The 12232-nt window shown below is 47.2% G+C and overlaps 1 protein-coding gene across 5 annotated transcripts in view; it reads right to left on the bottom strand.

The window, feature by feature from the left end:
- The window catches only part of MYRIP (myosin VIIA and Rab interacting protein), a 105502-nt gene that overhangs the window by 26068 nt on the left and 67202 nt on the right, over window positions 1-12232 (bottom strand). For all 5 annotated transcript variants that reach the window (XM_076071810.1, XM_032958191.2, XM_032958198.2 and 2 more), the window contains one exon: window positions 1466-1605. In XM_076071810.1, coding sequence (XP_075927925.1) covers window positions 1466-1605 — 140 coding nt within the window. The remainder of the gene's footprint in view (window positions 1-1465; window positions 1606-12232) is intronic.

Raw genomic sequence — 12232 nt, forward strand, 5'->3', positions numbered from 1 at the left:
GCGGCGCTGTGACCTCCGCTCACTGGCCCCCGCTGGCTCGCCTCTTTCATGAAGGTTCATAAATCAGTGAGCTGGGAAGGGTCCCAGTTAATGCCAGGCCACTCCCTGAACCCCATTATTCATCCTGCCGAGCATCGAGCACTGAGTACCGAGCACCATCGAGCCGGGAGGAGAAGTTACTGCGCGAGCGGCGTTGTTAAAAAAAAAAAATCATAACTCCAGACTCAAAGTGCTGGCAGTGGAGGCTCAGTTGGTCGTTAAAACAAAATATCATCGCACGGCTGGCCCCGATCCAGAAATAGACGACCCGGATTTTGGTAAGACGGGAAAAGACGTAAGCTGCAAATACCAAGTTTAACACTTAGGCTTTCATGCCCAATATCATCCCAAAAAAAACCTTTATTATGTTAATAGCAAAATAATAGTCATTACTTTAAGCCCAACGTTCATCCACTGCTGGACGGAGGCCTTCCTTTGCCATTTAGTCACCGAGTTGTCGTTTGACCATACTTCACCACCCTGGTCATTGCTGGGGTTGGTGACATTACCCATTGGGGGTAGACACTCAAGGTCTCAGATTCGTAGCGCGAGATGTGTGGGGTGCGAATTGATGTCATGAGGCTGTGACACGCACTCGGATGGAGGAGATGGTGGTGGTGGTCGTAGCGTGAGGTATGGGATGTGTTGTGGGCGATCGGGCTGTGTGGTTCACGTCGCAGTGTTTTCGCGCTCGTTACGCACAAAACGCTTGTCAGAAATTAACCACAATACCTTGCCACTGTCGTCAAGGAGCATAAATCATCATCACGCAATAACTCCGGTCATCCTCAAAACAGCGGCTTACGGTTGACCATCGGGCAAAGATGGCGACTGCATTGTCTGGAACGCTCTTCCTTCCGATATTAGGAACCCACTGGGAGCTCTGCACTTTTACGTCATCTCGGTTGAAAATGAATTTATTTACAAACGCTTTGTGTTTCGTTTGTTGTCCTTCCCCTGCACCTCCAATGAGTACGGTTGGCTAAGTTCAATAAAGACAAATATCCCCCATATAACCTTAACAGACTGTATAGGTAGGTGCTGTTAGAGAGCACCTATGAAGGCCGGCAAGGCACATGAGGGGGTCGGTGGCCAGCACTATGACCGACCACCTTTGTCTCCTAGCGGCGATGTTAATGCTGAGTGGACCTAGGGGAGGCCCAGGACCGGTTCAAAATAATCGTCACTGGTGTTGGCCGTGACGGGAATCGGACTCGGCTCGCCGGGTTCGTGGTGCTGCACTACCGCTCCCCACGCACGGCGTTAAGAGGCAAGGGATCCATACTCTTTTGTTCTTTCGGTAAAGTCACGTAGGTATAAAATAAAATGAATCACGACGTTTCGGGCGCAACACAAGCGTCCGTCATGAGGTGGGAAAAGGATGTTGGGCACGCACAGTGACTTGAGGGGAGGCTGTGACACGCACCCAGAGAGGAGGTGGTGCCTTCTCCTCCGCCCTCGCAGAGTCTCTCCTGGAGCTGGCGGGCCACCTTGGTGCTGCCCACATGCTTGAAGCGCGCCTTGACGCCCTCGTAGAACCAGTCGAGGGAGAGCACCCGCAGGCGCCTGGCGCAAAGAGGGAGGAACGGGCGGCAGGGGGCGGGGTAGGGAGGAGGCAAGGATGAAGATCAGCGTGCACGTGGCGCTCGCGGCAACGCCTCCGCATCTCAAAATCCATCGTGTTGCATCCCATCTCATCTGACCTCTTCAATGTTAGTTTGACCCGTACCAGTGTGCTGATAGTTCAATTTCGAGCGACCACAATGTGGTGTTATCTTGGTGTGGTCTGCTACTGTTTGGTCGTTGTTTTTGCTGCCTTATGTAATAAATGTACGATTTCTAATTAGTGACCTGATAACCATTTTCTCTATTTTGCACTCCCGTCGTTATTTTTGCATTGTTTGCCATTGCAAACTTGCCGACCCCGCGCCCATGCTGGAAATTTGTGGAAAAAAAGAGCTTCACAGCTCATCGGATTCCTATTCCTGCAGTCTAAAATAAAGATTCTGATTGCAAACGTTCCAATGCCCTGATGGAGGCAAGGTAGGGGACCCTGTGCAATGCAGCTTCAGCCTACAAGCGGGCATCAGTCTGCCAGTAAGTAGGGGGTCAATGTTACCTTGCGGTTTTAACCTACATGGTTATTCTCAAGCAAATGTGGCCCACGACGTTGCCGGCGCGCACGTGCATGTGTATCGTGATGGTTGTTACACACACACATACACACGCGTGTGTGTGTGTGTAACAGCAACCACACGGAGCAAGCGGTTTCAAAGTACAGGGCGCTTTAAAAAAATGTTAACACATATATAGGACCATCGTTATTAATGGAAAAAGAATGGATAAAAAAACTCTAGCATGATAACAATTGTGATGTTAATAGCTTCAAAAAGTTAGTCTCTACTTGTTGGCCATCATTGTCAACGCGTGCCTGGAATATTCTCCAGGTGGTCTCGAGAGCCCAGAGGGCACATTTCTCGTGGTATTGTCGCAAATTATCTTGAGTGTTAACATTTTTTTGAAGCACCCTCTATTTATGGCAAGTGGAATGAGCCGCAGTATTAACCAAGGCGGCCACCGGGTGGGAACCGCAAACCTGGGACGCGTCACCACCCTCCTGCGGCACACGGGACGAGAGGAAGGGGGGAGGGGGGGTGTGGTGGGGGGGGGAGGCGACCGATTGGGCATAGTGGAAGACCGCGGGAGTTATGGAGACTGGATGTCGATGAGTGAACGTGAGGACATTCAATTTTCATCAGGCCCCGTGACACTAAGTACAGTCTCCAACCCTTGTCCGCTCTCTCTCTCTCTCTCTGCTGGTCATTTTTACGTGCTATGAAGAAGAGCCATTGCCCCGAAACGTTGGCTTTTTTTTAGCTTTTAAGGCCACGCAGTGTTGTAGGTATGTATGTGTGTGTGTACGTTGGACTTATTTCGCACCGCACATAGCCAACCGTGCTAAATGGGAGAGGTGCGATGGCGATGGTTGGCCAACTTTAAATTAGATTTTTCTCAGGAAAACTATTTCACCATTTGCATTTTTATGCCTCATTTGTTTTATGTTCTTTAATCGCGATCCTCACTTTGGTAAGGTATTTTAAAGGTAATTATGTAATATACTATACATTATGTGATTTGTCGCCATTTTTTCTTCATTACGTATGCCTTTTCATTATACATTTTTCTTGCCACCTGTTATGCACACGTTGCGTTTGCCAGGGAACCGACGATGCTTTCGTCAATGAAACAAGATGCAAGGGCTTCTTAGCTCACGGGGGTCCTTCAAAACAAAGTGAACTGGACCGCTGCCGCCGTGATACGTTTAATTTGGAAAGACACGGGTCAGCCGTCACCATGATCGCGCTGAGCTGGCGCCGCTCAGCGCGCCGTTCGTTCGCCGGTTCCGCGCGGGATCTATGTTTTACGCAACAACGCTCTCCCTCACGGCACTTTCAAATCTTTTTTACGATCGACTTCCATTGATTATATTTTTTTTTTACACTCCCAGCTATAAAATCCGTCGAATTAATTGGGGCTGGCGTGGGGGGGGTGCTAGGAGCGGGAAGGGAAGTGGGAGAGTGGTGGAAAGTGTGCACTTACAAGCGGTTAAATCACTTCATTCCGTTACCGGACTGCGAGATCGCTGGAAGTCGAACATCATACCGGCAGCGACGGGAAAAATACATCGCATCTCTACCGCGTAATTTTAGCTTATTTAACGGCACACGGGAGGAGACTTCGTGTAAATCTCGACTAAGTAAGGATTTCACAGTTCGCTGGCACATTTGCGGATGGGACTGCAACTATTGCTATTAACTTTTTATTTTATTTTACCAGGTAAACCCCAGAGAGCTGTGTAGCTCTTTGTAGCTCAACGAAGCGGATGTCACGCGGAAATGTATTGCAGCCAAAGACTTTAAATGCGCGCGAATTCGAAAAAACCAGAGGTACCGGAGAAAAAAATAAAATTACGCGCGTGTGTGCGTTAACGGTAACGTGGCTAAAGTCGTGCGCTCATTGGCGTAGCTTGAGCGGTGGTGTGGTTTCCTATCGGTGCCCACCCCACTCTCTTCATGCTCGCCTTGTGGCTACTTGGAACGCGTGCGCAATCGCGGAAACCCACGTTTGTCAAATGGCTAGAGAACAAGAGGAGGGTATTTGTCAGTATGCGTGGGGGGTGAGGGAGAACGGCTGCATTTCGCTTTCATTAGGGCTCATCGGTGACCCACGATCGCCCAACAGCGGCGGGCCGAGTGCTCTGGCTCGCTCGAGTGACGGCTCCTATCAACTCCCTCTCCCGGCGACCAGAGAGATCCGTCTCTAGACAACGTCGTACATTCTGCTCGCAGTCGACTGCCGACACGTGCGCATGATTTGGCACAGCATGCGAGAAGGGGGGCAGTATTTGGGAGGGGGGTGGGGACGGGGGTGGGGGGAGCGGAGATGGGGGCTGGGGGTGAGAGAAAAGGGTGGCCAAGACGAAGCGCCGACGGCTCCGGAGTCTGAAGCCGGCCGCTTCACCGCCGTTTGACGGAGAGAGAAATTACTCGGCGTGCATGTGGAAATCACCGATCAATAACCAATTTTAAGCTGTCCTCTTAATGTTGCCTTGAAAATGTAAAAAAAAAAATTTGTCCATTTGGGAGCTCGGAGGCGATAAATCGCGGCGTGGGAATGCACGGGCGACACGAGAATTTCGTTTTGGGCGCTCAGGCACGGGGCGCGGGTAATTGCGCGTGTGCGCTACCGGCGTTGGTCGCGTGAATAATTGAATGCTGGGTTCAGCGGTGTCCGTCGTGGTCGAGCCAGATGGATAATTGTTCTGAACAGCAACGCCTTGTAATGGGGATTCATTACCGGACTACGACGTTCTTGTGTTTTTTTTTTTAATCAGCGCAGCTTTGTTATAGTTTACACACGATAGTTATTGCAGTTTACACACGATAGTTATTGCAGTTTACACACGATAGTTATGTCGATCCACAGAAATATGTTTCGCTATGAATTTAGATTTGTTTAACTTTACACTATAAAACTAAACTACGAACATTTTTTTTTCAGCAGGGAAGGCCCACTTGAACTATATAGCTCTTTTTCAGAAGAGACCGGACCACAAGTGAAAGCTCAACGAAGTGGCCTTATCAGGTGGAAATTTCTAGCAGCCAAATACTCTGAATGCACGTTTATTCGAAATGTGGAGGGGAAAAAACCGGAGGACCCGGAGAAAAATCCACGTGACCACAGGGAGAGAGACATGCAAACTACAAATATACAGCGGGCGTCCGGATCGGGATCGAACATAAAACCTTCTGCGTCCCAGGCGAGGTAGTTAACACCTCGCCACCGTGGCACCTTGAAAGTTACCCTTTCCCACTCACCCGCCTTTCACTCCCCTATTTCATTTTGCCACCCTTTCTCCTTCCCCCTTGAGCTCCTTTGCCAATCACCATGTTCCTCCTCTCACAGTTGTCCGACGGCAGTGCAAATAATATATTTATCTAAGGTGGCCTTCAGTGACCCTTAAAATAGTAGTTGTGTTCACGGTAATCTCGCTGCCAGCCTGTGACAATCGGAGGCGAGGGGGGAGGGGGGGTGCTATTTCTCCTCATTCCAGCCTGGCCACCATACGCTCACCATTGCAAGAGGCAATTTTGTTTTCACGCGTCTCGATTAAATGATTGCAAGCCCTGCTTCTAAAACGGATAAGTAACATACACACTGTACGCACATCATCTTCATCGTCACGATCAATTGGGGGCAGATAGACCGTAGGTGTCCACTGCACATTTTCGTCATTTGTTTCCACTTTCCTCTCCGCCTTGTGCCAATATGCTTCAAGTAGCGGCCACATATTTCTGGCACTAATCTCTTACGTTGTCGTCAAGCCATTCTCCGTTTGGTCTTCCTCTCTTTCCGGTTCCTTCCATTTTCCCCCTAACAACGGCACACCTTTAATGTCCATGTTGCTGTCCATCATATATATGTGTCCAAATAGTGCCAGTTTCCTTCTCGTCGCTACATAGAGAAAGTGAATCAATAAGAATGGTGCAAATCATTCCGTTTGATAAGTAAAACTATCCCGGGGGCCCATTTTGATCTTCTCACCCCGAGCCAACAGCCCCGCGTCAGCGGCTGCCTCTCCTCACCGTGGCAGTGCCCCGGCACTCCGATTCAGAGACAGCCGGATTCGTAATGAGGTCATGCATAACGCCGTCAATACATCACTGTGTGAATTAGATCTTCACTTACCTCCAGTCCCCCGTGGATTTTAGGAGAATTATAAATATGAATGACCAGTTGTTGCACGCAAAATTACGCGTGCGTGCGTGCCTTGCATCAGCAAGCGGTACCTAATGCGTAACGATGATAGCGCCGGATGGGAAATCTGTCAATTGTTTCAAAAGAAGCGTAGAAAGCTGATATTTGGTACATATATACAGTGAGGGAAAAAAAGTATTTGATCCCCTGCTGATTTTGTACGTTTGCCCACTGACAAATACATTATCAGTCTATAATTTTAATGGTAGGTTTATTTGAACAGTGAGAGACAAAATAACAAGAAAATGCAGAAAAACGCATGTCAAAAATGTTATAAATTGATTTGCATTTTAATGAGGGAAATAAGTATTTGACCCCCTCTCAATCAGAAAGATTTCTGGCTCCCAGGTATCTTTTATACAGGTAACGGGCTGAGATTAGGAGCACACTCTTAAAGGGAGTGCTCCTAATCTCAGCTTGTAACCTGTATAAAAGACACCTGTCCACAGAAGCAATAAATCAATCAGATTCCAAACTCTCCACCATGGCCAAGACCAAAGAGCTATCCAAGGATGTCAGGGACAATATTGTAGACCTACACAAGGCTGGAATGGTCTACAAGACCATTGCCAAGCAGCTTGGTGAGAAGGTGACAACATATTATTTGTTCTTTCGGTAAAGTCACGTTGAAGGGAAACAATAAAATAATATACAAAAAAACAATATTTCTGGCACTAATCTCTTACATTGTCGTCAAGCCATTCTCCGTTTGGTCTTCCTCTCTTTCCGGTTCCTTCCATTTTCCCTCTAACAACGGCACACCTTTAATGTTCATGTTGCTGTCCATAATATAGATGCATCAAAATAGTGCCAGTTTCCTTGTCGTTGCTACATAAAGAAAGGGCATCAATATGAATGGTGCCAATCATTCCGTTTGATAAGTAAAACTATCCCGGGGGCCCATTTTGATCTTCTCACCCCGAGCCGACAGCTCCGCGTCAGCGGCTGCCTCTCCTCACCGTGGCAGTGCAACACAAACAGTCATCATCAGGTGTGAAAACCAACGGCAAGAAACATTTGAAATAAGTGGCGGTCTGTATTTATTATTTATTTTTAAACGTTAGCACCACGGATAGCGATTTGACAGTTTGTTTAGAAGGACGAGTCCATCTATGTTCGGAAAAGAGGAGGGGGGAGACGAAAAATTAATGTATGCTGTCTGAAAGCCACCGTAAGCGTGAACAATCAATTAAGATCCGAAATGGTTTATCATATCCTTCCAATGATTTCTAAGCCAGAATCCATCTTCTCTAGCCTCATGAACGAATCTCTCATGGTAGCCAGATGGCTTGCAAAGAACCTCTGTCTTGGAGAAGTCAATGTCATTTGAGCCTACTGAATTATAACAGTGATCTGCCACGGCCGAGGTGTTGGTCCTACCGTGTTTAAGGTCTGCTTTGTGTTCACGAATGCGGTCTGAGACATGTCGTTTGGTTTCTCCAATGTAACTACTACCACAGGGGCAACTTAGTTTGTAGACGCCAGGGTACTGTATGTCCGGAATCACATCTTTTACAGACGGAACCAAATCACGGATTTTACGTAATGTGTTGAAACGGACCTGGATCTTGTGTGTATTCAAGATTTTGGAGATCGTTTTTGTGATCCCCGTAATGTAGGGTAAAGTGATGGTTATGAAAGGCTCCTCAAGAGGGTCCTTCTTAATGGTTTGAGTGATAGCTTTGTGGATTGTATGGTCGGAGTAACCATTAACCTTAAGAGCTTGGTGTATGTGCTTGAGTTCACTGCCTATGTGTTCCTGGTCGGATATGCATTGGGCTCTATGGTGCAGAGTCTTGATGAGAGAATTCTTCTGTGATGGATGGTGGTGGGAATCCGGTTTCAGATAAGCATCCGTATGGGTAGCTTTCCTGTAGACAGAGTGGCTCATTGAACCATCAGGTCTCTTTTTTATTAGGACATCCAAAAAAGATAGCTTGCAATCTTTTTCGACTTCCATGGTAAATCTGATGGCTAGGTGTATGGAATTGATGTGGTCGAAGAATTGGTCTAGAGCAGGCCGGCCATGTGGCCAGATGACAAAAGTGTCAGCCACGCACCTCTTCCATAAGGTTGGGCGCAGAGTGGCAGTCTGGATGGCGTCAGTCTCAAATTTCTCCATGAAAATGTTGGCTATAACCAGAGATAGGGGGGAGCCCATTGGGGTGCCCTCAGTTTGTTTGTAGAAAGTTCCATTCCAAGTGAAGTATGTATTGGTTAAGCAGTGTCTCCCCCCTCCTCTTTTCCGAACATAGATGGACTCGTCCTTCTAAACAAACTGTCAAATCGCTATCCGTGGTGCTACCGTTTACAAATAAATAAATACAAACCGCCACTTCTTTCAAATGTTTCTTGCCGTTGGTTTTCACACCTGATGATGACTGTTTGTGTTACAGTCGAAACGTCGTGAGAATTTTATTGTTTTATATCTATTATTATTATTTTATTGTTTCCCTTCAACGTGACTTTACCGAAAGAACCATGAATATGAATCACTGCAGTCCCGAATGCTTTAAATCAAAATTTAAGGTGACAACAGTTGGTGCGATTATTCGCAAATGGAAGAAACAAAAAAGAACTGTCAATTTCCCTCGGCCTGGGGCTCCATGCAAGATCTCACCTCGTGGAGTTGCAATGATCATAAGAACGGTGAGGAATCAGCCCAGAACTACACGGAAGGATCTTGTCAATGATCTCAAGGCAGCTGGGACCATAGTCACCAAGAAAACAATTGGTAACATACTACGCCGTGAAGGACTGAAATCCTGCAGCGCCCGCAAGGCCCCCCTGCTCAAGAAAGCACATATACATGCCCGTCTGAAGTTTGCCAATGAACATCTGAATGATTCAGAGGACAACTGGGTGAACGTGTTGTGGTTAGATGAGACCAAAATGGAGCTCTTTGGCATCAACTCAACTCGCCGTGTTTGGAGGAGGAGGAATGCTGCCTATGACCCCAAGAACACCATCCCCACCGTCAAACATGGAGGTGGAAACATTATGCTTTGGGGGTGTTTTTCTGCTAAGGGGACAAGACAACTTCACCGCATCAAAGGGACGATGGACGGGGCCATGTACCGTCAAATCTTGGGTGAGAACCTCCTTCCCTCAGCCAGAGCATTGAAAATGGGTCGTGGATGGGTATTCCAGAATGACAATGACCCAAAACACACGGCCAAGGAAACAAAGGAGTGGCTCAAGAAGAAGCACATTAAGGTCCTGGAGTGGCCTAGCCAGTCTCCAGACCTTAATCCCATAGAAAATCTGTGGATGGAGCTGAAGGTTCGAGTTGCCAAACGTCAGCCTCGAAACCTTAATGACTTGGAGAAGATCTGCAAAGAGGAGTGGGACAAAATCCCTCCTGAGATGTGTGAAAACCTGGTGGCCAACTACAAGAAACGTCTGACCTCTGTGATTGCCAACAAGGGTTTTGCCACCAAGTGCTAAGGTCATGTTTTGCAGAGGGGTCAAATACTTATTTCCATCATTAAAATGCAAATCAATTTATAACATTTTTGACATGCGTTTTTCTGGATTTTGTTATTCTGTCTCTCACTGTTCAAATAAACCTACCATTAAAATTATAGACTGATCATTTCTTTGTCAGTGGGCAATCGTACAAAATCAGCATGGTATCAAATACTTTTTCCCTCACTGTACCCAAGTCCGATTATAAATATTATCAAAATATTTGTATTTTTTTATTTGGGCTGCCCCTGAAATTATGGCCCGGACGTTGATTGGTTCCGCTCATGGGCACGATCAGTCTAAAATTCCACATTGCTTCGAGCTTCGTGCTCAAAACTTAGAAATAAACATTCACCGTGACGAGCGCCCCAAGTCATTTGCCTCCTGTGGAGTGTGATGCAAAAGCAATTAAAAAGTGGGCAAAACCCTATTAACGGTTATAATTGTGCGTATATTGTTGTTCTGTTTGTATGCAGCTACGACTGCAGAAATTAACGTGGCATTTCATGAAAGATTAAGCACGTGTGTGTGGTTACTTTATGGCTACATAGAATGTTTGCACCGAGAAAACCAACACCACAATCAGCATAAATATTCAGTACATGCATAAATTCTGACTTAATTGCATGCATAATTTATGTTGTCTACTTATTACAATAATTTCAGCTCGTAGCGCGCGCTGCTGACAGTGTTCGTTCCCTCTCAAAGAGAGACAGAGAGAGAGAACAACTCGGAGGCACCAAGAGGAACCACACGCACGCATGTGTGTATTATGTTGAACTTCTTTCACACCGTACGTAGCCAAGTGTACCGATTGAAGGTGCGGGTGGTAGTACAATACGACGATTAGATTTTCCGCAATGTCCCCCCCACCCTTCCTTCTTGCTGTCCACCACGTAGCTTCCACAGCAGCCGTGGCAACACCCGTTTGGGCTTTGTGGTCAACCTTCCCAAGCACTGCCCAGGCTAAAACCTGCTTGGCTTCCGAGATCGGGTGCATCCTGGGTGATTGCGTCATAGTTCTGGCTTAGGTGTGATGTGTTGTGTGTGTACGTACGTTGAACTTATTTCGCACCAAACGTAGCCAACCGTGATAATCGGAGGCGCGGGGGAAGCAAGTAGCCAGGCAGCGAGTCGATAAAAATGCCCCCTCCCCGTCCCAAGCTCTGCAGTCCTTTATATATTAAATATTTCTTTTGGAAAATTAATGAGTGTTGTACATGATGAAGGAAACCGGATGAAATGCCTTTTCAACTTACGGGAGACAAAATAACTGAAAAAGGTACAAATTTGTGCACGCGAAAGAGCACAATGAAGAAACGGGCATGCAAAATAAACCCGTGAATGATGAGAATAATTGTGTTCCCCACCCACACCCCCTCGGGATTTTGAGAGAGAAAAAACCCCAAACAGAATTTGTCGTTCGAAACAAGGCACTGGGACAGGTCTAGCGAAGTGCACCTTGAATTTATTGCATTTGCTCGGTAAAAAAAAGTTGTAAACTATCACCAGCGATAGGGACATGGTACTGCTGAGAACCTGGCTTTGATCCTAGGTTTCAGCCATCTGCGATTAAATCTAATTAGTTGGTGATCTCAGCTCAGTCACCGATGACTACACACACACACAAATCTCGTGAAATTGTGTGTTTTTCACTTCCCTATTGTTCAACTCTGACCACGATGGGACAAACATTGCCCTGCAGCAAGTTGTCTCGTGAAAATGCACATACCCTGGACATAAACAAAAAAAACTCACTTTGAAGGGATTTCAGAAGCAGCTCAACGGGGAAAGGTTGTGCCGCTCTGGCGAGAGTTCTGAATGGAGCCTTTTTCTCATGGGATGTCACTTGGAGGACGTCTGGAATTAAACTAGGACCCCCAAGAGAACATGTGCACGACTCAGCCGCGTTGGAGCCTCATCACGGGACGCGCGGCGTCATCACGTGACCGTCCGTGTTCCAAAGTTAAACTTGACAAGGGTTATCAAGAGACGACTTTGCGGACGGCCATTATGCCATTGTGTAAAATACCTCCACGCTGTTCTCTATCTCTGCCCTGCTTGCTCACTCCTCCATTCTACCCCCCCGCCCACCACTCCTCCATCCCCGCCAGCCCACCCTGCCCCCCCAACTTCTATCGGCACTTCACTATAATTTATTCCCGCATCAAACTCCGGCTTTGTCAGCGCTACACTGAATTACCAGTCAGCTGACAGTGTCTCCGCCAAGGCAGCCGTCAACGCCAATACTGCCCGTGCCAGAATTTACATACTGATGACGAGCACTCGCCAGAAAATTGCCAAGACGCACGAAACGTATGGGCCTCAGCCACGTAGCTGGTACACGATTTGCACTTCGTCGAGAGGAGAGAGACAGCGAGGATGTGTCGGGGTGGCGGCGAGGGCA

Source organism: Petromyzon marinus, chromosome 2 (genome assembly GCF_048934315.1).
Source record: "Petromyzon marinus isolate PM22_M1 ecotype Great Lakes invasive population chromosome 2, UKy_Petmar_22M1.pri1.0, whole genome shotgun sequence".
In the NCBI taxonomy this organism is placed as follows: domain Eukaryota; kingdom Metazoa; phylum Chordata; class Hyperoartia; order Petromyzontiformes; family Petromyzontidae; genus Petromyzon; species Petromyzon marinus.